The following is a 27828-nucleotide window of genomic DNA, read 5'->3' as shown; positions in this document are numbered from 1 at the left end:
GAATCTCAACAAATCCACTCTCACTCACTTTGTTTTGATTTCAAGAGAGGGTAGTTCATTAGAGGACCAATATGAGTCAAACAAATGGGCTCAGAGCAGGACAAATAGAAATGCATGTGGTAGATCTTTAGTTTTGAGTAGTTTCAGTTATCTTGTGTCCAAATCAAGACATGGAACATACTGTTCTACCTTTCTGAGCAAGGAGGATACACTTCTACAGTATCATCGAGACTGCACTGACTATTCTGCCATCATGTGATAAATAAAGTGAGATATTGAATAGTCAAGAAAGCTGCCACCAGGTGAGAGGGTAGCCTTTCTTCTTATGCCTTTAACTCCCCACCTTTGACTCCCCACCTCCCAGGGGTACCTGTGGCTGTCCTGGGCAGTAGAGGGTTAACATGGTGGAGCCCTGAGTTCTCCCATGCAGCTGCACTCATGATTGAAATGAAAACAGCGCAGAATGGGTGCTGTCAGGAGTGTGATATATGACTTGTAATGGGATGTTTCCAGAGCTCCCCTCCCGTCCATATGGCTAGCCTGCCTGCCTACAGGGAAAAAAGATTCTTAGACACACACAAACACATACTCCCTCAGTCGCAGGCAGGGATACACACATGAGCGCACACACACACATGTGTGGGTATGTATGCAGGCATGCATACAGTGCATTCGGAAAGTATTCAGGCCCCTTGACTTATCCCCCCAAAATTACGTTACAGCCTTATTCCAAATGTATTAAAATACTTTTTTTCCTGATCAAACTACACACAATACCCCATAATGACAAAGCGAAAATGTATTAAATATAAAAAACAGAAATACTTTATTTACATAAGTATTCAGACCTTTTGCTATGAGACTCAAAATTCAGCTCAGGTGCATCCTGTTTCCATTGATCCTCCTTGGGAATTTTCTACAACTTGATTGGAGTCCACCTGTAGTAAATTAAATTGATTGGACATGATTTGGAAAGGCATACCCCTGTCTATATAAGGTCCCACATTTGACAGTGCATGTCAGAGCAAAAACCAAACCATGAGGTCAAAGGAACTATCTGTAGAGGTCCGAGACAGGATTAGGTTGAGGCACAGATCTGGGGAAGGGTACCAAAAAATGTCTGCAGCATTGAAGGTCCCCAAGAGCACAGCGGCCTCCGTCATTCTTAAATGGAAAAAGTTTGGAATCACAAAGACTCTTCCTAGAGCTGGCCGCCCGGCCAAACTGAGCCATCAGGGGAGAAGGGCCTTGGTCAGGGAGGTGACCAAAGACCCGATGATCACTCTGATATAGCTCCAGAGTTCATCTGTTGAGATGGGAGAACCTTCCAGAAGGACAACAGTCTCTGCAGCACTCTACCAATCAAGCCTTCATGGTAGAGTGGCCAGATGGAAGCCACTTCTCAGTAAAAGACACATGACAGCCCACTTGGAGTTTGCCAAAAGACGCCTAAAGACTCTAAGACCATGAGAAACAAGATTCTCTGTTCTGCTAAAACCAAGATTGAACGCTTTGTCCTGAATGCCAAGCGTCACGTATGGAGGAAACCTGGAACCATCCCTATGGTGAAGCATAGTGGTGGCAGCATCATGCTGTGGGGATGTTTTTCAGCGGCAGGGACTGGGAGACTAGTCAGGACAGAGGGACAGATGAATGAAGCAAAGTACAGAGAGATCCTTGATGAAGTCCTGAGCACTCTGAAGCAGGTTCTCAGACTGGTGCGAAGATTCACCTTCCAACAGGACGACAACCCTAAGCACACAGCCAAGACAATGCAGGAGTGGCTTCGGGACACATTTCTGAATGTCCTTGAGTGGCCCAGTCAGAGCTCTGACTTGAACCCGATCGAACATCTCTGGAGAGACCTGAAAATAGCTGTGCAGCGATGCTCCCCATCCAACCTGACAGAGCTTGAGAGGATCTGCAGAGAAGAATGGGAGAAACTCCCCAAATACAGATGTGCCAAGCTCGTAGCGTCATACCAAAGAAGACTCAAGTCTGTAATCGCTGCCAAAGGTGCTTCAACAAAGTACTATACTAAAATGGCGCTGACAGAGAGGGATGCCTCGTTTCTAGTCCTTAGGAAACTTTCCAGTACTTTGTTTTTTTATTTATTATTTCTTACATTGTTAGCCCAGAATTTCTTAAGTGTTATCACTGTCACACCCTGATCTGTTTCACCAGTCTTTGTGCTTGTCTCCACTCCCTTCCAGGAGTTGTCCATCTTTCCCATTATCCCCAGTGTATTTATACCTGTGTTCTCTGTTCGTCTGTTGCCAGTTCGTGTTGTTTGTCAAGCCTACCAGCATTTTTCCCCTTGCTCCTGTCTTTTTCTAGTTCCTGTTTTCTAGTTTTCCCAGTTTTGACCATTCTGCCTGCCCTGACCCTGAGCCTGCCTGCCGTTCTGTACCTTGTCACACTACCCTGGATTATTGACCTCTGTCTGCTCTGACCCCGAGACTGCATACCGTTCTGTACCGTATGGACTCTGATCTGGATTACTGACCTTTGCATGCCCTTGACCTGTCGTTTTGCCTGCCCCCTGTTCTAGTAATAAACTTTTGTTACTTCAACACTGTCTGCATCTTGGTCTGCTCCTGAAACGTGATAATTACATACAGCCGGGAAGAATTGGACATCAGAGCAGCATCAATTTAATTGCACTACAACAGGGAATACAACTTTCCCGAAGCGAATCCTTTGTCCGCAGCACCCAAGACATTTGAACTGATTCCAGAGGCCAACCCAAAACAACGCCGCCGGAGAAGAGGGAGAGGGAGTCGGAGCGGTCTTCTAGTCAGACTTCGGAGGCGCGCACACCAAGTCCTTTTGTTCACCTGACCTAGAATTCCTCACAATCAAATGCCGACCGTATTATCTCCCAAGGGAATTATCTTCGGTTATTGTCACAGCCGTGTATATCCTCCTCAAGCTGATACCGCGAAGGCCCCCAAGGAACTTCATTGGGCTTTAAGCAAACTGGAAACCATACATCCTGAGGCTGCATTTATTGTAGGTGGGGATTTTAACGAAGCAAATTTGAGGAAAAGGCTACCTAAATTCTATCAGCATATCGACTGTAGCACTCGCACTGGAAAAGCACTGGACCAATTTTACTTCTAACTTCAGCGATGCATACAAGGCCCTCCCACGTCCTCCTTTATGCAAATATGTCCATGACTCCATTTTGCTCCTCCCTTCCATAGGCAGAAACTCAAACAGGAAGTTCCCGTGCTAAGGACTATTCAACGCTGGTCTGACCAATCGGAATCCACGCTTCAATATTGTTTTGATCACGCTGACTGGGATAAGTTCCGGGTAGCCTCAGAGAAAAATACTGACGTATACGCTGATTCGGTGAGTGAGTTTATATGGAAGTGTATAGGAGATGTCTGCATTTGCAGACCAGCTGGCTGGTGTGTTTACGTACATATTCAATCTTTCCCTATCCCAGTCTGTTGTCCCCACATGCTTCAAGATGGCCACAATTGTTCCTGTACCCAAGAATGCAAAGGTAACTGAACTAAATGAATATCGCACCGTAGCACTCACTTCTGTCATCATGCAGTGCTTTGAGAGACTAGTCAAGGATCATATCACCTCCACCTTACCTGTCACCCTAGACCCACTTCAATTTGCTTACCTCTCCAATAGGTCCACAGACAATGCAATTGCCATCACACTGCACACTGCCCTGTCCCATTTGGACAAGAGGAATACCTATGTAAGAATGTTGTTCATTGACTATAGCTCAGCATTAAACACCATAGTACCCTCCAAGCTCATCATTAAGCTTGAGGCCATGGGTCTCAAACCTGCCCTGTGAAATTGGGTCCTGGACTTGCTGACAGGCTGCTGCCGGGTGGTGAAGGTAGGAAACAACATCTCCACTTCGCTGATCCTCAACACTGGGGACCCACAAGGGTGCGTGCTCAGCCCCCTCCTGTACTCCCTGTTCGCCCATGACTGTGTGGCCAAGCACACCTCCAACTCAATCGACAAGTTTGCAGACAACACCACAGTAGTAGGCTTGATTACCAACAACAACGAGACAGCCTACACCAATCTCAACGTCAACAGTGAAGAGGCAACTCTGGGATACTGTCCAGTGTCTGTGTTGTTATTTTGCTCATCTTAATATTTTATTTTTATTGGCCAGTCTGAGATATTGCTTTTTCTTTGCAACTCTACCTAGAAGGCCAGCAACCCGGAGTCGCCTCTTCACTGTTGACGTTGAGACTGGTGTTTAGCGGGTACTATTTAATGAAGCTGCCAGTTGAGGACTTGTGAGGCACTCTAATGTACTTGTCCTCTTTCTCAGTTGTGCACCGGGGCCTCCCAATCCTCTTTCTATTCTGTTTAGAGCCAGTTTGCGCTGTTCTGTGAAGGGAGTTGTACACAGCATTGTACGAGATCTTCAGTTTCTTGGCAATTTCTTGCATTGAATAGCCTTCATTTCTCAGAACAAGAATAGACTGACGAGTTTCAGAAGAAAGCTTTTTGTTCCTGGCCATTTTGAACCTGTAATTGAACCCACAAACGCTGATGCTCCAGATATTCAACGAGTCTAATGATGGCCAGTTGTATTGCTTCTTTAATTAGGACAACAGTTTTCAGCTGTGCTAACATAATGGCAAAAGGGTTTTCTAATGATCAATTAGCCTTTTAAAATGATAAACTTGGATTAGCTAATACAACGTGCCATTGGAACACAGGAGTGATGGTTGCTGATAATGGGCCTCTGTACACCTATGTAGATATTCCATAAAAAATCAGCCGTTTCCAGCTACAATAGTCATTTACAATATTAACAATGTCTACACTGTATTTCTGATCAATTTGATGTTTGTTTAATGGACAAAAAAATTTGCTTTTCTTTCAAAAACAAGGACATTTCTAAGTGACCCCAAACCTTTGAACGGTAGTGTATGTATGTGTCACGGTCGTCGTAATGGATGGACCAAGGTGCAGCGGGTATGTGAATGCTCATATTTATTAAACACAAAACAAGAAAACGATGACAAACAGTCTTGTAGGCTCACACAGCAATACAAAGAACAATCTCCCACAATCCCCAAAACAAACAAACTCCTAATTATAGGACCTTCAATCAGAGGCAACGATAACCAGCTGCCTCCAATTGAAGGCCCCAATCCCAAATACTAAACATAGAAATAAACACCATAGAAACAGACATAGAACTGTACAACATAGAACTAAACCAAAAAAACCCGGAAACATAAATTAAACGCCCCTCTACACACACTCAAAACCATATAAAACAAATACCCCCTGCCACGTCCTGACCAAACTATAATAACAAATAACCCCTTTACTGGTCAGGACGTGACTGTATGTAGCAAAAACACACACGTCTCTCCTCCTGCTGGTTCTAGTTCCTCCCTCGTCACTATAAGCAGACACACTTGACTCCTATCTTTGAACCCAATCAACAAAGAGATGATGAGCAGGTTAATGTCTCTCCAGAGAGGCTACTCTGTCTGGGGCTTAACAACTGTATGAGAGCCATGGGAAACACTCCCCAACACACACATACAGACACACAGATAAACGGACACACACACACATGCACGTGCGCACGCATGTGCAGACACCCACATAACACACACTGCTTGTGCAGTAGTAACATAGCAAAATAGTCATGATTAAGTCACAAAGGGACTCCTTCAGTGTCTGTCTACTCTTTCAACTCTTATCAGCACTATTTTCTCCAAGGATGTCAGAGGACAGATCCAAGGTCACAACAAACCTATCCCGTCCATGAGGCCTTTCACCTTTCTACTGTTCTGGGGTCAGCGAAAGTAAAAGATAATTCACCATCCCCGACCTCCTGGCTGTGTGTCTACACACTATTACACTGTCATTACTGCAGAAGCCATGGGCTTGGCACATTCTAAAGCCTCAGCCATGGAAGTTCAGGGCCATGTCTCAAATGGCACCCTGTTTCCTTTATAGTGCACTACTTTGAGCATAAGGCCATAGGACTCGGGTCAAAAGTAGGGTACTTTATAGGAAATAGGATGTCATTTGGGATGCACACTGTAAGCCTCAGCCATGAAAGTCTCGATCTTACTAATACCCATAATGCTCTGGGTGGCTCCAGCGGTGAGGCGGTCCAGTCCGGAGAGAGAGAGAGCGCAGGCGGAAAGTTGGCAGCCGCGGCGCGAGACGGGAGCGGGTCCAGAAACAAGGGATGAAAAAACAAAGGAGCGAGAAAGAGAGAGAAGGAGAGAGGGGGAGACTTCTGCCTTGCAAAATCAAGCCTGGTGTGCTTTGATGGAGCAATCAGGCCAAGCCAGAGCCCTAGAACTAGAGTCTCAGCGGACGTTCTGTAAATCAGTTCAATGGGATTCCACAGAGAAGGGCGAAGATGGATGGAACCCCAGGGGCTTGTAAGAGAGAGAGATAACTATCCTTCCCTCCTTCCCTTCTTTCGCTCCACCTCCACCTCTGTCTTCTCCTCCCTCTCATCCTCTACTCTGTCAGCGTATTGTACTGTAGGAACCTGGTGCCTGATCACATTCAAACATCCTGGCTAGTGGCTAGTAGTAGCCAGGGACTTTAATGTACGGAAACCTAAACCCGTTTTACCTGTTCTACCAGCATGTTAAATGTGCAACCAGAGGAAAAATAACTCTAGATCTGTCACGTCCTGACCAGTAAAAGGGGTTATTTGTCATTGTAGTTTGGTCAGGGCGTGGCAGGGGGTGTTTGTTTTGTGTGTTTCGGTGTTTTTGGTTTAGGTTCTATGTTTTCTATTTCTATGTTTGAATCTAGTTTTCTATTTCTATGTTGGGTTTTTGGCAATGCCCTCCAATTAGAGGCAGCTGGTTGTCGTTGTCTCTAATTGGACGCCATATTTAGTGGTGTTTGTTTCACTTGTGTTTTGTGGGTGGTTGTTTTCCTGTATAGCCTGTGTTGCCTTAAGGAACTGTTTCGTTGTTTTGTTTATTTTGTTAAAGTGTTATCTTTAAATAAATTAAGAAGATGAGCACTATACCCGCTGCGCCTTGGTCCTATCCTTACGACGCCCGTGACAAGATCATCTTTACTCCACACACAGAGATGCGTACTAAGCTCTCCCTCGCCCTCCATTTGGCAAATCTGACCATATATCTATCCTCCTGATTCCTGCTTACAAGCTAAAACTAAAGCAGGAAGCACCAGTGACTCGGTCAATAAAGAAGGGGTCAGATAAAGCAAATGCTAAGCTACAGGACTGTTTTGCTAGCACAGATTGGAATATGTTCCTGGATTTTTACCGATGGCATTGAGGAGTACACCACATCAGTCACTGGCTTCATCAATAAGTGCATCGATGACGTCGTCCCCACAGTGACCGTACGTACATACCCCAACCAGAACCCATGCATTACAGGCAACATCCGCACTGAGCTAAAGGGTAGAGCTGACACTTTCAAGGAGTGGGACTCTAACCCAGACACTTATAAGAAATCCTGCTATGCCCTCTGACGAACCATAAACAGGCAAAGCTTCAATACAGGACTAAGATTGAATCGTACTACACTGGCTTCGATGCTCGTCGGATGTGGCAGGGCATGCAAACTATTACAAACTACAAAGGGAAGCACAGCCGCGAGCTGCCCAGTTACACGAGCCTACCAGATGAGCTAAATTACTTCTACGCTCGTTTCGAGACAAGCAACAGTGACGCATGCATGAGAGCATCAGCTGTTCCGGCTGTGTGATCACGCTCTCCGTAGCCGATGTGAGTAAGACCTTTAAACAGGTCAACATTCACAAGGCCACAGGGCCAGACGGATTACCAGGACGTGTACTCCGAGCATGTGCTGACCAACTGGCAAGTGTCTTCACTGACATTTTCAGTGGTAAGGGTAGGTAACAACACATCTGCCACGCTGATTCTCAACACTGGAGCCCCTCAGGGGTACGTGCTCAGTCCCCTCCTGTACTCCCTGTTCACTCATGACTGCATGGCCAGGCATGACTCCAACACCATCATTAAGTTTGCCGATGACACAACAGCGGTAGGCCTGATCACTGACAACGATGAGACAGCCTATAGGGAGGAGGTCAGAGACCTGGCCGTGTGGTGCCAGGATAACAACCTCTCCGTCAACGTGATCAAGACAAAGGAGATAATTGTGGACTACAGGAAAAGGAGGACAGAGCATGCCTCCATTCTCATCAACGGGGCTGTAGTGGAGCAGGTTCCTTGGTGTCCACATCACCAACAAACTATCATGGTCCAAACACACCAAGACAGTGGTGAAGAGGGCACGACAAAGCCTATTCCCCCTCAGGAGACTGAAAAGATTTGGCATGGGTCATCAGATCCTCAAAAAGTCATACAGCCGCACCATCGAGAGCATCCTGACTGGTTGCATCACTGCCTGGTATGGCAACTTCGTGGCCTCCGACCACAAGGCACTACAGAAGGTAGTGTGTACGGCTCAGTACATCACTGGGGCCAAGCTTCCTGCCATCCAGGACCTCTATACCAGGCGGTGTCAAAGGAAAGCCCTAAAAAGACTCCAGCCACCCTAGACATAGACTGCACGGCAAGTGGTACCAGAGCACCAAATCTAGTTCCAAAAGGCTTCTTAACAGCTGCTACCCCAAAGCCATAAGACTCCTAAACAGCTAATTAAATGGCTACCCAGACATACTGCCGCTCTTTTTAATTATTATTTATTTTTATTTCTTACTTATCTATTTTTTTACCTAACACTTATTATTCTTAAAACGGCATTGTTTGTTAAGGTCTTGTAAGTAAGCATTTCACTGTTGCGGCATGAAATCTGATTACATGGAATTTGGACCAGTGAGACAACAGCTGGATTTCAAGGAGAAATGTCGTATGAGTGTGTAAGTCCATAAGTACATAAGTGTTTCCTTGGATTGTAAATCTAGTCATGTTGTATATTGTTGGTAATGGTTTTGTAATTTCATTGATGAATCATTTACGATTAAGGGACAATGAATTATTTAAACTCTTAAGACAACCATTATAGTGTGCTTTGGTTTTTGAGGATATCAAGTCAGAGCCATTATTCATAAAGTGTCTTTGAGTAGGAGTGCTGATCATAATTAATAATATTATATGGACGGGTCGCCTGATCCTTGATCACCACTCCTACTCTGAGATGGCTTTCAGGAATTACCACAAAAAACAAGCAATCTATTTAGATTTCCATGTCCTTACCTGGCATGAGCCTTGACAACACATAAACAGTTCTTACTGTTGAGTGACGTGAACCCCAGCACATTGACTGATACTATTTCACACAGGCAGTAGTTTGGACTGTTTACTTGGAGAAAACACTATTACCCCACACTTCTTTCAAATCCCTCCATTTTTGCCAAAGAGGAGATTTGCTTTCCATCCCTGGGAGCATTCAGATGATGTCATTCTCTCAGACTTTCCATAGCCCCAAATGATCCCTTAACCTCAGGCGTTTCAGTGTGTTTCTGCTACCAGGCATTCTCTCTCAAAGGACGCTAACGCTAACCTCTCGCACCTGAAAATGAGCTAGTGGAAACAGATCTCTCAGATAACAGTGTATATTCACTGATTGCTGTCTTATCTTTTCATTCAGGGTTGGTGTGTCAACAATGGGTGGAACTATGGGTTTGTGGGAGATGTTGTTTTTGTAGATGGGTCAGGTGTTGGGCTAGATAAGAGCTGCCATGAGCTGAGGTGAGCTTTGGTGTTGACGTGAACTTGATAATATTGTTCTGACTCAATGGAATATTTTTCCCCCCTCAAAAAGTTTGAGAAAATCTAAATAAGTGTTACACAAAATAGAGGAAGAGATCAAAAATGATGAATTAATAAGTTATGACGATTTCTGGCGTACTTGTAGATTCAGTTATATAGTGTTATATGAGCCCTGCTTACAGCAAAAAGTGGCAACTGCAAACAGACCCTCATTGGCAAAGTAACCTCCTCATGATACTGAATCTGACTCAGACAACTCTTTTCTCATTGATTGTACAGTGAGTGACTCATTTTGAATACAAAGTGATTCATCATTCTCACAGCAGGGCTGAGAAGAGCCCGTCAGAGGTTCCTTCTCCAATACACCGGTCCACTGGAGGACAGGTGTATTTTTATTAGCCCTCTTAAATTGCTATGACTTCACTAGTCAGGGGGTTAACCTGTTGGGAGAGTAGCTCCTTAATGACTGTGGGACAGAGTCCAACCGGGCTCTACAGCACGTTCCCTTACGCCTTCAGGCCTACAGGCAGACAGACCATGGGCCTAAAAACCATATGTTACATCATTACAGGCCAGTCCTCCCAAGTCTCAACGCCCAGCCCCTAATCATAACCACACACAGACACATGCACGCACAAACACACACACATACAGTGTACATGCACGGGCACACACACGCACATACACGCAAGCATGCAGGCACACGGACACACACACACATACATATATACACACAAATATATATTCTCTCTCTCTCTCTCACACACACACACACACATTGGTATACACACACAACAACATACAGTGTATATATATATACACACACACACGCACACATATATATTCTCTCTCTCTCACACACACACACACACACACACACACACACACACACACACACACACACACACACACTTTACGCCCGCCCACACACCACCATTCTACCTAATACAGCCTGGCTCCATGTGTGCCACTCAGACATTGGGTGTGGGTGGGGAAGGGAGGGTGAGAGGTACCCCAGCCTTGGTTTACAGGTCAAGCCTGCAGCTTTACAAGGGAAATATCCAGAGCCACTATAAATACCACAGTGAGCTTTAAGGGTGCTGTATATCATGCCAGTGGGCTTTGAGTGCTTCAACTCAACCTATTTTTTGTAGTTCTTTTTTAATAGTGGAATCGAATGAGTGACTACAATGAAATGTGAACTTCCCTCCACTTTGAGTCCCCGGCATGAATTGATCTGCACGACTTCAAAACGCCTACCCGCCAGCAGCAAAGAGTTGGCCTTTCACCTCACACGTCAGGACAATATATCATTACCGTACCTCGGTTTCTTTGCTGCCTCACTTGTAGCAATGGGGAACAAGGTACAAAGTCAGGAAACGTTTCATGAAAATCATAACGCTTTCAATGGCACCACTTGCTTAGGTGACATTTATTACGCTCCAACTGAAATACTGAGAAATCGAATAGGGCCTAATGACTCATTCACAGACAGAGTATATAAAACAAAGATGTCATGGAGAAAGTACTGCCATGTAGCATGTAGTGAATAAATCACGACGAACACGTTTTTCAAGTTGAAGTTGAATGCATTTGTAATGAATTCACAACATTTTTTATTTGTTTTTATCATCTTGAGAAAAAGTGTCTGGGAAAAAAACTCCAGTCTCCTTTTTGAACACCTGAGTGTGCAGATGTAGAGTCACACAATAAAAGTAGCGATTCAGCCGCAGCGCTCACGTGTGAATCTCATCAGCCAGCTTTGGTTAGCGGCAGACTAGACTAATTGGTTCCAGAAGTGTTGCAGGTCGCACTGCCTGGGATGGCAGGGAACAAGGGAGCAAAGGAGGGAGAGAGAGAGAGAGAGAGAGAGAGAGAGAGAGAGAGAGAGAGAGAGAGAGAGAGAGAGAGAGAGAGAGAGAGAGAGAGGGGCGAGTAATGAGAGGTCAGCCATGAGCTAGAACTCCACCGCAAGTGCCAGAAACGCACAGCAATTTTATGGTCAATTGGGCCGTGCATCTGGAGTCATACATCACAGGTAAATGTGGGGCCGGAGCCAGTGACGGTTCACACACACACACGCATACACACGTAGTCCCTCTCTCTCTCACACACACACACACGCACACGCACACATACACACGCTAACGGACACGCACGAACACAATGAGGCGGGCACAATGGACACATACAGGGACACACACACGCTACAGTAATGGCCTATCTGTCACACCTAAACACAGTACATCTTTATACACAGAGCATGGCTGGCTACAGGAAGGGCCAATGCTCTAACTAGGCCTAATGGCCCCTAAAGACTGGCTGTCGACTCCGCTCATCATCAGAGACAAGTCGCACACTCTACTCCCCACACACCACGCCGCACCCATCCTACCATCGCCCGGAGGGCATACTGCAAAGTGCACTATTTCCTGACACTCTTTCACACGGTCATCGTCAAAAACAACGTTCTTATTGATTGGTTAATAGGGTTGTATTACACTAATTGTTACCTCTGAAAGTATGTTTATGTCTCATTGTCACGTACAGTATGTCTGTATTTCCTAGTAATATGTTTGGGACAATGAAATGGCGTGGATAAATGCCTACTTATATCTCTAGCTTCACATTACAGTAGGATACCAAGTTATCACACCTCTTGAAGAATTTGTGTTGTAAATGTTAGAGTAGCTTATTGTATCATTCTCCAAAAGGGGGTTCTAAAATGTTTTGTAGGAGCAGCAGGGTCAGTCTCCTACCTCAATGGGCACAAGCAGTGGTGCCGGTGCCGTCATGTAGCCGTATCGCGGCAGCATCACCATCAGAACACAGCGCAGCAACTCCAACATGGATGCCGTTGACCTGCGTAGGGAAAGAACGTAACAACCGCCAATAAGGAACTGAATTGATTCAAGTTAATTCAGTCATGGCATTGAAATCCAACAGATATGAGAGAACCTATTGATCAGTCATCATTGGAGATTTTCTCCATGTCAATTTTCTAAGTTGTTTGACTTAAATTGGGTTGGACCACATAACCTTGAAGAGGACCAATATGTGTTTGCTAATTCCAAGCTATTTACAGTGATGGATAACAGTACAGTAACAGTGATATGTGACAGTACAGTACCTTTGGTCAATGATGAAGCCAATGGAGGTCAGACAGAGTAGAATGTAGCCAGTCATCATCAGAACAGTCAGCTGGGAAAGCATCTATAACATAGACACACAAGTAATGCTTATCATGAGAAAAAATTATGGGAAAAATACACAAACATCAAGTACAGATGTAGGATCTTAATTTGAAAGCCCTGTTGCAGGATAACCTTCATGCAATGCAGGAAATGTAAAACTTGTAGTGTATTTGAGATTTAAAAAGGCTTCTGATGTTTGTCTTTCCTCGTTGAAATTTCAGACTTGATTTTCCCTTAATATCAACCCTGACAAAAATGTCCATAAATTATAATAAACATAATAATTCACATTTCCTCTTGCTGTAGGATTCTTTTCCTGTTGAAGCAAACTGGATCAAATTAAGATCCTGCATCTGTATGTTGAATTATGGGCACAGGAGATTTGACTACGAGTGAAGTCATGAACCATGTCCCTTTTAATAGCCCAGACGACACATCTATACACAGTAAGCTATTATATTACATCTAGCTCCCCAACACAATATAGTGTAGAGTCTTGCCAGTAACCGTGACTCAATTAAGGCAGCCCCAGCACCTCTCTGATTCACAAGGGTTGGGTTGAATGCGGAAGACACATTTCGATTGAAGGCATTCAGTTGTGCAACTGACTAGGTATCCCCTTTCCCTTTCTCATGCTCAATATAATAGGGATATTACCTCTGGCCATGTCTGTTGAGTCCCGCTAAGGGACTTGACCAGAGTGGAAGACGTTGCGGTACATAGCTCTCAGTACCACTATACACTATAGGGAACACTAGTCCTATACTGTACACATTGACCTTGGTGAGCTGTTTGTGTTTTGTTCGCACACAACCCCAACCTGTGGATGGATACATGAGTGGTGAAAATGCATGGCCTTAAGTTCCTAACCTAAAAGACAGCTGTAAGACGAGCCTCTCCTAAGGGACTAGATTGGTCTGCCAGAGCAGGGGTTGGATCTTCAACACTCCACTCAGAGGCCCTGATGCAGACGTCACTGGCCTCCTTCCATGCAGTACATACACAACAACGCACATTCCCTGCAGGCCATATATGGCATCAACATATCAACAGGAAGCAATAAAGTAGTATTTCTTAATGTTTATATGGTACAGGCCCTATAATCGTTAAACCCTATATTCCCCTAACCCACACGTGGGAAAGTATAGGCGGTGCGCTACTGTATGTATTCAATTGGGGCAAATAAGAGGTTATGAATCAACTATACTAAAACGTTTCCATTACATGGATTCCAAAGACACACAGTAAACTTATCCATCCCTACAGTCAGTAACGCTTAAGGAGAGGTCTAAATTGACAGTAGTACAGTAACTACACAGTTATTGTAAGCTAATTACCAATCTATTCAGCAATATATTATTTGGTAATTGTATTTTATTGATTTATTACATTTTATTAGGTTATTATACTGTCTTGCACCCACTGGTACTGTTACCCAGGAGTCAAAGCAGGTCAGTTAGGTTACATGATCTTTACTTTGACTATCTCTACCCTGGGGGAATGGACCCTAGACACAAGTTCAATTATTGGATTTTCATGCCTGCTTAGTGCGATTTTTTTTAATTTTTTTATTTTGTCCCATATCATATTTCAACGATAACAGTGAGGGAAAATAAAACTCACAGACGAAATTCACCATCTGCAGGTGCTTCAGTGACTCCAGCACTGGACTGGTGATGTTATTGTTTCTATATCCCCAGAGACCCGGAGAGGAACGTGTTATTATCATGGTTATCATCGCTACCATTATTATTTTTCAGGACGAGAGACTGGTTGGATTCTGAGTTGAGGAGTTAGCGTTTCAACTTGGTCAATTTACCGGTCTGTCCTTATGGTAAAATTACCCAACCTGAAAGAAACTGTAGCTACACGAGCCTATACCCAAGGCTAACTTCATTTGTTTTAAACGTTTTAATGTCTTTGAGTTAAGGCTCAGACCATAAATTGCGCTACGCTGTATCCTCAATAATCCCCGTAAATACGTGCCTAGTGAACATGGAGGTATACATACATACATACATACATACATACATACATACATACATACATACATACATACATACATACATACATACATACATACATACATACATACATACATACATACATACATACATGCACATGATATATTATCAGGCCAAGGTCCTAACTTTGTTATTTTCCCTGGAAATCCTGATTACAGCATCCTGAAGGCTATTTAGGTTGGGAAATGGTTGGGAAGTGGTTGACTTGGCAATTAAGGTGTTATTGTTCACTGTTAGACCACCAGCTGCTGTGCTGGTGGCCAATAAGAGGGGGGAAATCTTCGACTGTGGGCCTATGTGGAGGGAGGACCACAACTAAGGGAACACCATGGAGGTAGGAATCACATGAAGACAGGCCATTTTGTCTCAGTTTGAAGTGTTGGGTGGGACATCACATTTTGGCTAACCGAAACTATGCCTGGGGAAAAAAGCAGTCCAAAGATAACTGCTGAGGAAACCTGACTTGGGTTTTTTGAAAGTGGGGGGAGGGGGATTTTGGCTCTGAGAGTGGAAAATAATAGACAACGGTTATTTTAAAGAGGACTGATGGTGAGTCATTCCGACTTAATCGTAGCAGAGTCATTATGTTCTGTGTAAATGCTGTAGAAAAACAACCACATGAAGCATGTCGTCAGGTAAAATAAACAGAATGTTTGTGACTTCGTTCCTTTGAAGAAAATTAAGACGAGATTATTTAAAATGGCTAAAATAAGATCGAGCCCATGTGCTTTCAATCCCAGTTGATTATCTATGACTGGTAACTCTTGGGATTGACAATATATACCAGCCTTGACTCAAACAGATCCTGATAAACACACAACAACATTAGGCCATGTATGCAGACATAGACTTGCAGAGCCAGAGGCCAACTGGGATTGAATGGCAGCTCTTCTCCAGTAACCTATCAATGACATAAATCAGAAATATTAAAACAGCAATATAATACAGCTAAGCAAAAAGATAAGACAATATAACATCATTCCTGAATGCTGCGATTTTTTTTTAACTGGCCATATTGTCATGGCTTGTCTATATGCAGATCATAAGATACTTTGAAACAATTCACTATAGAACATCTATACTGTATGTACCTTAAACCTTGTTTAAAACACACAATTGTAGAGAACTAGATGTTGAATTGGTACAGGATTCTTGCAGGGGTTTTCCAGGGGTCTTGGGTGAGTTAGCCACATGTGTGTTTCCTTCACATCACTACCCTTGTAGGTGTTCCAGCCCACATCTCTGCTTAGCCTCAAAAGCCAACACATTCGTCTCTGACTCTCTCTCTCTCTCTCTCTCTCTCTCTCTCTCTCTCTCTCTCTCTCTCTCTCTCTCTCTCTCTCTCTCTCTCTCTCTCTCTTTCTCTCTCTCTCTCTCTCTCTCTCTCTCTCTCTCTCTCTCTCTCGTTAGAAAATATCCGTATAGGCCTACAATGGCAAGCCTTTCAAGATATTTCAGTCAAATTCCAGCACCCTCCACATGTTTAGAATCACCATGCAAGCGTTTAGGGACAATTTAATCATAAAGTTGAGGGGTGGAGTTTTTTTTAAGTGTGAAAGGTCTAAATATGTGCCACCATCAGCGCTTTTTCAAAGCCAACCGCCGGGGCTCCTGATGGGCACTATAGTAGCACACACACACACACACACACACACACACACACACACACACACACACACACACACACACCCTTTTGATCCCTAGCAGGGCACCCACAGACTTACTATTTAAAGTGAAAATTAGCTTATTGTGTTCCCCCTACAAAGGCCTCAAGGATTTATTTGGTGTGGTATTTCCATGTAAAGGCTGTATAAAATGTGAATCTTTCAAGTGAGAACACTGTGAGTCATTTGGATAGTAAGGATCGTGTTTTTCTTTGCATCATAATGATAGGTAATGAAGTATGAAAGTGTCAAATGTGTCCCTTTTTGGGAATGCAGACACACCAAAAATGCAAGAACACTGTCTTCAACTCCCTCTTCCTACTCGCTTTCTCTCCATGATTCCCCACGGCTTACACACCACCCTCTCTAACTATCGCTCTCTCTCTTTCTCTCCATGATTCCCCACGGCTTACACACCACCCTCTCTAACTATCGCTCTCTCTCTTTCTCTCCATGATTCCCCACGGCTTACACACCACCCTCTCTAACTATCGCTCTCTCTCTTTCTCTCCATGATTCCCCACGGCTTACACACCACCCTCTCTAACTATCGCTCTCTCTCTTTCTCTCCATGATTCCCCACGGCTTACACACCACCCTCTCTAACTATCGCTCTCTCGCTTTCTCTCCATGATTCCCCACGGCTTACACACCACCCTCTCTAACTATCGCTCTCTCGCTTTCTCTCCATGATTCCCCACGGCTTACACACCACCCTCTCTAACTATCGCTCTCTCGCTTTCTCTCCATGATTCCCCACGGCTTACACACCACCCTCTCTAACTATCGCTCTCTCGCTTTCTCTCCCCCTCTAATGACAAAACGTGTCTTCCTTTTGAATGTGGAAGTACCTCGGGCACCTCTGCGTGATCCCCCAGCCTTGGGTTTGCCAGGTTTCCAACTTGGTCCTTTCCAGAGGATGCCTAATATACTGAAGATTTTCTTGTATCTGTTGAACCTCCTCCACAAGTATTTATAGTAATTGAACTAAAGGACAAATATAAAAGATATACCGTCACATTACAGTCACATTATATTACATAATCAGTTTTACTATAAAAGCCCTGATATTACTACATATTCATTGTTGTCAATGCTAATCTGTGCGTTAATTAATAGTGTCGAGAACGTCCCTCCATTTGGGAGGGATTGCTCATGCGGTAAGTTGCCAGCGGTAAGGGCAGTGAATATAATCAAACACAAGTTGTAGTATTTCATTTTATTGGATTCTTTCACCTCTGCTGGGCGGTTTGTTTAAAGTTGCGTAATAATGTTATGGTTTCAGCATGGCTGTTCCAGTGGGAACATTTACTTGTACAAAGTGATTGAGAGTAACTGCTCTACAAATGGTTTGATTCCACTGATGTAATACGGGGACAATCAGACAGTTTGCATGCAGTGTCAGCTCAGTCTAAACACTGTGACAATTTGCTCTTCGATAGCTTGCATATACATTTATAGTCTAGTAGTTTATATCTTACATTGTACAAAATAAAAACACTCCAAATAAGAAAAGAATCTTGTATTTTGTATTTTCTCTTGGGACTAACCTGAATATGGAGGATTTCACATGTGTTTATTTTGTGTACGAGACCGTAGACAACTTTATCGCCGTCTGGAGCAAAGGTACCTGATAAATCAAAGTAAGAGAATGTAGTTATACTGACAATGCCATATTACAACAAGCACTCACCCTGTGAACCTTTACTTACTGAATAGTCTGTCCCTTATGATCAGAGTTCCCCTGAAATTTTTATCAATGCAATATTAATTTCGCCCTGCCAATGAAATGCAACACATCATTTTCCTTTTTCGCCAATGCTGCACTGATCAGCTCACGTCAAATATGGCAAGAATATGTGTGTTTGAGAGCGAAGAAGAGGCTTTCTTTCTTACAGTGGAGAACTCTGTGTTGACTGGGGGTGTTTAGAACCCACCCCAGAGGTCCCATATCTCTGATCACCTGAAAGATAGAGAATGTACATACATGAAACAAACAATTATTTTAAAAATGTAATAGCCTAGCTGCTACAATTTGGGCTGGTTTCCATAGACATAGATTAAACCTAGATTAAACCTAGTCCTGGACTAAAAAAATATTGTAATAGAGATTCTCGCCAATTTATGTTTTAACTGGTAGCGCACTACTGGGATCTTTTTTGGCAATTTGGTTAACAACTAAATGTATCTTTCTCGAAACCTTATTCATAAGACTAAAGCATTTTCTTATTTGATGAGTTAGGTCTAAGCTTTAAGAATGATGGAAATCATGAGGTGGCCAAATTCCCAGATGGAAAGAACAATATTTATATTTATAACACTAGGATGGCGAGCGGTGTCAAGTCTATAAAGCAGTTGACACTGTTGATAATGCTCTTACATATAGTACACTTGAACACACACTGTACACACACACGTATACATACAAGCATGCTCGTAATAGTAGCTACTAGCTAATATGAATGCAGACACTTCCTTCCAGACATACAAATGAATGCATGCACAAGCATTCCAAAACAATATCTCAGTCATTCATAATCAAACACGTATGGCTGTTCAATCACTCTATTAAGCAGACACACACACACACACACACACACACACAAAAAAAAATCATTACAGATCATGCCATAAGGCACATATTTCAGAAGAATCTGATTTTTCTTTGGGTGCGACTTTTACAGACATTTTGATGTTAAAGTCTACCAGGGATCGTTGAGTCAGTCTGGGAAATGATTTTTAAATGATTCATTATTTCCATGTAATGAGTGGTCTGGCAACAGCCAGAGTTTTATCTTGAATGAAAAAGGTTTTGCTGCTTCACTTAAACTTTTTATTCCCAGATCAGGTCTGGGAATCGCGTGCCAATAAATTACTCAACATCAAAAAAGTCTATAAAGAAATCATAAATTGTATCCCACAGAAAATTGTGATTTTATGACTGTTTTCACTAATAGTGTAGTAAAAGATGGAAGTGATTCCAACTCCATTCATTCCCCTAACGATTGGGGATTGTAAAAATGATACTACCAGTCACTTTAAAAGAGAACGATTGGTCTTGCTTCTGTTTGGAATATTTCATAAAATCTCATTATTTTTTATTAAACACAGGTTTGACTTGAGCTCCCCTTAACAACAGATAGTATAGGGACTAGAGTGAGATAACTTCGGCCTTCCCTGTAGCTCAGTTGGTAGAGCATGGTGTTTACAACACCAGGGTTGTGGGTTCGATTCCCACGGGGGGCCAGCACAGAAAAAAAAAAAAAAAAGTATGATATGTATGAAATTGTATGAAATGTATGCATTCACTACTGTAAGTCGCTCTGGATAAGAGCGTCTACTAAATGACATTCAGCCTTCCCTGTAGCTCAGTTGGTAGAGCATGGTGTTTGCAACACCAGGGTTGTGGGTTTGATTCCCACGGGGGGCCAGCACAGGAAAAAAATGTATGAAATTGTATGAAATGTATGCATTCACTACTGTAAGTCGCTCTGGATAAGAGCGTCTGCTAAATGACTAAAATGTATGTAAAATGTAATAACTTTCAGCCAAAGTAGCTTTATCTCTGGATTATTTTACAGTTTAAGCTATTACAGTAATTGGGAAATATACATAATGAATCTTGTAGAATATTGACAACATGAATAATCATAATTAAACAGGGTCGCATTCAATAGGCATGAAAAAGAAGCAAAGGGGCCAAAATGGGGAGAGACTACCTAAGCTTATCCAATAAGAAGTGCTTATTTTTGTTTTCCATTTCAAAACGTTTGGCTATGGTGTGAATAGGACCCAGGTTGGCCCTAACGTCTTGTGGATGGTAACCTGAGACTGGGTGGTACTGTGGGTTGTGTCTACATCAGTGTGGATCCAGAACTGGTAGACCAGGTTGAATTGGATGTGAACAGAAAACACAGAGGGTGGTACTGCCAACGCCATGGGGAGATAGAACACCTGAGGACAGACACAATGAATACGGTTACATGCACACAATAAGACGATTATTGTGGATAGTCGGATCAATATAATAGTTCAATTTAAATCGTTTCCATGCTTTGCAAGAAAAACTATTTCCCTAATAATCCTGTTTACATGGACACATCTGAAACCACCAATCAAAACGAACATTCTACCACAGTGACAATGTCGTTTCTGGGAATCCTATTTGATTCTGAGTTGGGACGTATAACGTTTGTACGTGAAACTACTTCTAAGATGCATACTTTCAGTTGTTCTGAATACACTTCACTCGCGCTAAAGAGGGAGGCACGCTTGGCTGGTGCTGGCACATGCGCATATCAAATACACCATTGGAACTACGATTTAAGGTGTTTACATGTCCTAATCATTCGAAAGATTGCAACAACAACAACAAAATCACCGTATACTTGTGACAGTACGCCGATTAAGACAAGCAGAGTAAGGTGTTTACATGACTAATGCCATACTCGGCCTACTGCCATGATCAGTTAATCAGTTTAAAATCAAATTATTCGTGTACATGTAAACGTACTCAATGACTATGGCTACAGAACAGTATACCATACTTTGTGGATAACACAGAATCTGTTGTGGTGAAGGAGCAAATGTTGGACTTATCTGCATTTCTAATGCGGCAGGTAGCCAAGCATTTAGAGCGCTGGGCCAGTAACCGAAAGGTCACTGGTTCGAATACCCGAGCCGTCAAGGTGAAAAATCGGTCGATGTGTCCTTGAGCAAGGCACTTAACCCTAATTTGCACTATGGCTGACCCTGTAAAACAACACATTTCACTGGGTCTATCCGGTGTGTGACAATAAAACCTGCTTTTTTTAATCAACTTTTGCCATCTCCAGCATCACACAAAAAGTATGTTGTTCGCAATAGAATAGAATAAAATAGCATAGATGTTCCAGTGGTTGAGTAGGGCTCTTACCCATGATGAGAACTGCTGTGTGAGGGATTGTCTGAGGGCTGTGGAAAGGTTGTAGTACTCTGAGCTGTGGTGGACCTGGTGGGTAGCCCACAGGAGGTTCAACTCTGTCGTGGACACACACACACACACACACACACACACACACACACACACACACACACACACACACACACACACACACACACACACACACACACACACACACACACAGAGCGAGAGGGAGAGTTAGCAACAGATAGACAGGGCATCACATAACACTGTCTAACAATCCAATCTCTTACTGTTACAAAGTGACCTGCTTTTAATCTGTCAATGACCATGAGGAGCAATTGCAAAGTGCAAAGAGTACGTTACTTCCTATACTGTACAGGTTTAAAGGTGCACTACGTAGAAATCGCTCCCCCATTTCTTGGTTGCTAAAACTCTAATAGTTCGCCTAATTTCAGTTTATGTGACAAAATAAGATAGTATAGTGTAGGGAATCATTGAACCGTCTAAACCGCTGTGAAATATATTTTCCACAACCCAAAATATTGTTTTTTCAGCTGTTGGAAGCTGGTGTACAAAACCAAAAGTAAAAGACGCAAAAACAAAACACAGAAATATTTTCCACTTCTTTGACTTGCTTTCAAGTAGAATGATATATCTATAACTCATGTTTCTATGTGAATTTGGTCTGGGTCGCCCAAAAAGTTGCATATTGCCACTTCAAAGCCTGGGCGTTTTGCACATATAGCTACTGTACATGCATGTCATCGCTTGCACTCCACTTGCACACACTTTGAATTTATTGAAAAAAAAAATTAAGAAATTGAATTAATGAATGGAATTAATTGCATAATTGAATTGAATAAAAAAAAGTATTAGCAACCTTCATTTTCAAAACGACTAACAACACTCATTGCCAGTCTTTAGAAAATATAGCAAACCAAGAATCTAGCAAACCATAGGGGGACATTACGATATTATGACAACTAGGATATAAAAGCATTAGTCTACAGCTGTTGACCATCCAGCCATGTCCCTGTGCTGCAGTTTACATTCCTCTGCTGTGTTGTGATACTTGCTACATTAATATTACTATTACACTTCATTTTAACATCCAAAGAAACACGCTTGTTAAGTTTCACTGGATCTCCGAGCTGTTTCCGGACCACCCATTTCTCTGTGCTCTTTGGCAGTGGCACCCCTCAAACGCTTTGGCTTCATCTACATGGGAGTAGAGGACCCATTGCTAAGTCTGGACCACAAAGCCCCCATATAGGCTATCTATAATAGTAACATATACATTTCATTAAAAACAGTGAAAGTTACTCAATACCCATTAAAACCCCATGTGGTAGCCCTGAAGTGCAATTGTGCTATGATTACACAATAAATTATAACAAAACAAATAATTCAACTCTAATTAAAGTTGATAACAAAGTTGGGTTTTGAAAATGTAGAGAGGCACATTTTTGCCTGCTAAATATAGTCATGCGCACGATGAGCGGATACTCACTGGGCTAGCTCTCCATTCGTTCTATTTTGAGAGTCCATTCTAAATTGACATCTTGAAGGTACTGTATGGCTCTTTCAGTGTTTAATAAACTTGGGAATTCTATCGAAAAAGAGAGCCATTAAACCCAATGGGTCGAGAGACGCCACCTGAACAAACAAACCGTGTAGAAAGTGTGTGTGAAGGTGTGTACAGTAGGTGTCTGTGAAGAGAATGCCACGATCGGTCCTCGAACACCTCAAATGAAACGTCCAAGAAGCTGCGGCCTAACCATCAAAATCAGCAAGCCTTGTCTTGAGGAACTCCCAAAGCCTAGGAGACAGGGTGAACCCTCTCACCTCTTAGAAAAAAACGCCTGTCAATACTCGACACCTCTGTAACGTCAACAAGCTATCAACTAGTGTGAGAGGACAGATGGTTCAAACTACAGTGAGAGTACAATTTTGGTTTAAAAGTTCAATGATAATACTGGACTGGATTTCTAACTTCATTTCCCCACTCTCCGGAACAGAATTCAATCTGTAGTTCCGCCATAAACCGAACAGGAGGATAAGAGGAATGAGAAAGAGAGAAAAAGAGGAATGGACGTCGTGTGTAATAACTCCAGTCGTTAACGTGTGCTTTTACACTCCTTCCTGTCAGAGCCCATGGAGGAACTCGATCAACTGTTAAACAAACACACGGAAGAAGTTATAATCTAGCCATTGTTAGATTTTTGCTAGCACCCTTTTTCTGGTTTGAGGGGCTGGAGCGATTGATGCTGGGTGTCACTAGTAGGAAGTATGAACTGCTAGGCTTCGTTGCGAGCCATGTCCTCATCCTGCGACTCAGCAGGACATCGCATAGTTTGGCAGGCCCTGTTCAGGAGGGAACTCCTTTAATGATGAGAACAAATGCCACAGAGAACCTTTCCCACCAAGAGCAGAAACACTGAGGACTGTACATCCACAGGTCTCAAGTAGGGCTTTGCAGATTTTTTGAATATCAGTGATGAGTAGATAATGGCACACTAATATGCAAAACGGAACAGAGACAGTCAATGGAAATAATAATAATATGGTCAGGTCTGTATTTTTCAGGGAAGAATCTCGGTAGGTTTGGTTTGAATGGTAGTGGGTTAAGATCAGACATTACACTGTAGTCAAATGAACACGTGTTACTAATGTGTTGCAATGTGCATCATATGACTTCAGGTCAAACAGGTGTGTGGACTGAGGTGAGAGTAGAGTTGGGACGATAAACCACTTATCGCAGACATTTTGCTGATATCGTTCATTAAGATAAGTAGCCTATACTAGAGAAATGTGAAATGAAATAAGTTTGCTAATATGGGTGATTGTTAATGGGACAAGTGATGGCTACAAGTGATGGCTACAACCATCAAACTAGTAGTAGTTTATCATAATAAAATATTATAATAAAACAAAATGTGTTGAACATGTTATAAACTTATCGTTCTATTTATCGTTATCGCATCGTTTCAGGCAATTTATTTCAATATGGATTTTTGTCCATATCGCCCAGCTCTAGGTGAGAGTGAGTTGATTTAACTCAGTAAAACAAACTTGGTGTAATTGAAGAAAGATAACACAACATCAGGTGATTACTAAGCAGTGTATTAATAATAGCGTTGGGCCAGTAAACGAAGGGTCGCTGGTTCGAATACCTGAGCCGACAAGGGGGGAAATCTGCCAATGTGCCCTTGAGCAAGGCACTTAAACCTAATTTGCTCCAGGGGCGCCGTACTACTATGGCTCACCCTGGAAAACAACCCATTTCACTGCACCTATCCAGTATACAGTAGGTGACAATAAAACTTTCATTTGTATCAACCTTCAGCAAGATTATAGCCTATAGACCCAAATCAATAGAACGCAGACTATTTGAAAGTAATAATAATCAACTGTTTGAATTGCCACCCTCCGTGACCATACCTTGGCATAACGTTTCATCTTTGATCGGCAGGCCTCCGAGTGGTTGGATTCCATGTCAATCACGTTTGTAATGGCCTATGAAGGGCCTTCAGTGTTTGGATTGGAGGTCCTTACATGAAGTGCCAAATATAACACAATAACCCCTACCCTGGGACATCCAACTAGCTCCCCTCTGTCACTGCAATGCATCATGCTGTCCTCATCCCCTAGTCTCACACACACACACACGCACACACACACACACACACACACACTAAGTCAGGCCCACTTAAAGAGAACTCTGGAATTTGGAGGAATTCTTACTTCATTTTCTCCCAATCAACAGTGACTTGTGAGGGACTCTATGTCAAGCACATATGATTCATGACTTGTGACTCATGTCTTAGTGCCACTGCAGCAGAATTCTACTCATCTAAATCCATATATTCATGAAAGTGTTTAATGTATACGTAATGCAGTACATTTTTCTACCAAATCAAATCAAAATTGCCGAATACAACTTACAGTGAAATGCTTACTTACAAGCCCTTAACCAACAATGCAGTTTTTAAGAAAAAATAAGTGTTAAGTAAAAAAAAAAAAATAACAGTAACAAATCATTAAAGAGCAGCTATATACAGGGGGTACCGGCACAGAGTTAATGTGTGGAGGCACCGGTTAGTGAGGTAATTGAGGTAATATGTACATGTAGGTAGAGTTAAAGTGACTAAGCATTGATAATAAACAGAGAGTAGCAGCAGCACAAAAGAGGGGTGGGGCAATGCAAATAGTATGGTTAGCCATTTGATTAGCTGTTCAGGAGTCTTATGGCTTGGGGGTAGAAGCTGTTAAGAAGACTTTTGGACGTAGACTTGGCACTCCAGTAGCGCTTGCCGTGCGGTAGCAGAGAGAGCAGTCTATGACTAGGGTGGCTGGATTCTTTGACAATTTTTAGGGCCTTCCTCTGACACTGCCTTGTATAGAGGTCCTGGGTGGCAGGAAGCTTGGCCCCAGTGAGGTACTGGGCCGTAGGCAGTGATGCAACCAGTCAGGATGCTCTCGATGGTGCAGCTGTCGAACCTTTTGAGGATCTATGAACCCATGCCAAATCTTTTCAGTCTCGTGAGGGGGAATAGGCTTTGTCGTGCCCTCTTCACGACTGTCTTGGTGTGTTTGGACCATGATAGTTTGCTGGTGATGTGGACACCAAGGAACTTGAAGCTCTCAACCTGCTCCACTGCAGCCTAGTGGATGAGAATGGGGCGTGCTCGGTCATCCTTTTCCTGTAGTCCACAATCATCTCCTTTGTCTTGATCACGTTGAGGGAGAGGTTGTTGTCCTGGCACCACACGGGCAGGTCTCTGACCTCCTCCCTATAGGCTGATCACCACCGCTGTTGGTGATCAGGCCTACCACTGTTTCATTCGCAAACTCATTGGCAAACTTAATGATGGTGGTGGAGTCGTGCCTGGCCATGCAGTCATGAGTGAACAGGGAGTACAGGAGGGGACTGAGCACACACCCCTGAGGGGTCCCCATGTTGAGGATCAGCGTGGCGGCTGTGTTGTTACCTACCCTTACCACCTGGGGGGCGGCCCATCAAGAAGTCCATGAACCTGTTGCAGAAGAAGGTGTTTAGTCCAAAGGTCCTTAGCTTAGTGATAAGCTTTGAAGGTACTATGGTGTTGAACGCTGAGCTGTAGTCAATTAATAGCATTCTCAAATAGGTGTTCCTTTTGTCCTGGTGGGAAAGGGCAGTGTGGAGTGCAATAGAGATTGCATCATCTGTGGATCTGTTGGGGCAATATGCAAATTGGAGTGGGTCTAGGGTTTCTGGGATAATGGTGTCGATGTGAGCCATGACCAGCCTTTCAAAGCACTTCATGGCTAGTCATGAAATAAACCTACCATTAAAATTATAAACTGATCATTTTTTTGTCAGTGGGCAAACGTACAAAATCAGCAAGGGATCAAATACTTTTTTCCCTCACTGTACCTCAGGCGAGCAAAACCTTGAGAATTCTTTAGATTTTGTGCACCAGCTATTGTTTACTAATATACATAAACCGCCACCCCTTGTCTTACCAGAGGCTGCTGTTTTATCCCGCCGAAGAAGTGTAAAACCCGCCAGCTGTATGTTATTCATGTCTTCGTTCAGCCACGACCCGGTGAAACATAAGATATTACAGTTTTTATTGTCCCGTTGGTAGGATATACATGTTCGTAGTTCGTCTATTTTACTATCCAGTGATTGTACGTTGGCTAATAGGATCAATGGTAAAGGCAGATTACCCACTCGCCGTCGGATCCTTACAAGGCACCCAGACTTATGTCCCCGATATCTCCATCTCTTTCTCCTGCGAATGATGGGATAAGGGCCTTGTCGGTTGTCTGGAGTAAATGCTTTGCATCCGACACGTTAAAGAAAAAAGGATTCTTCCAGTACGGGGTGAGTAATCGCTGTCCTGATATCTAGAAGCTTTTTTCGGTCATAAGAGACGGTGGCAGAAACATTATGTACAAAATAAGTTACAAATAATGCAAAAACACAGACACAATAGCACAATTGGTTAGGGGACAGTAAAACGGCAGCCATCTCCTCATGCGCCATTACCAAATGTGTTCAAGCGCCGTTTTGATTGGTATCCCACTCCACCATGATTCACCTTTCCTGTCAACATCATTAGTGACACTTGTCTGTCCTACAAAAACCTAAGTGACAGGGGACAGCCGCAATTGACCAAACATGAGGGCAATAGACCCCTGGGCCGCAGAGTGCTTAGCTCAGCTCAGTCACTTAGCTCATCAGGAAGACTTTTTTTCCTTACTCAGCCCAGTCTAGCCCCTCTATGCACACATACTGTACAAACAAATACCCCCAAACACACACACACAC

The 27828-nt window shown here is 43.1% G+C and overlaps 1 protein-coding gene across 1 annotated transcript in view; it reads right to left on the bottom strand.

The window, feature by feature from the left end:
• LOC115177796 (alkylglycerol monooxygenase) overlaps positions 1–27828 on the bottom strand; it is a 48135-nt gene that overhangs the window by 1695 nt on the left and 18612 nt on the right. Inside the window, 10 exon segments of the mRNA XM_075074275.1 lie at positions 12484–12586; positions 12855–12937; positions 15727–15843; positions 17458–17490; positions 17492–17593; positions 18157–18236; positions 18319–18384; positions 18503–18569; positions 20465–20560; positions 21522–21625. Coding sequence (XP_074930376.1) covers positions 12484–12586; positions 12855–12937; positions 15727–15843; positions 17458–17490; positions 17492–17593; positions 18157–18236; positions 18319–18384; positions 18503–18569; positions 20465–20560; positions 21522–21625 — 851 coding nt within the window.

The sequence above is a fragment of the Salmo trutta genome, chromosome 3 (assembly GCF_901001165.1).
Source record: "Salmo trutta chromosome 3, fSalTru1.1, whole genome shotgun sequence".
NCBI classification, from domain to species: Eukaryota; Metazoa; Chordata; class Actinopteri; order Salmoniformes; family Salmonidae; genus Salmo; species Salmo trutta.
Note: the sequence above shows the minus strand (reverse complement) of the source record. Positions and strands in the feature narration are given on the sequence as shown.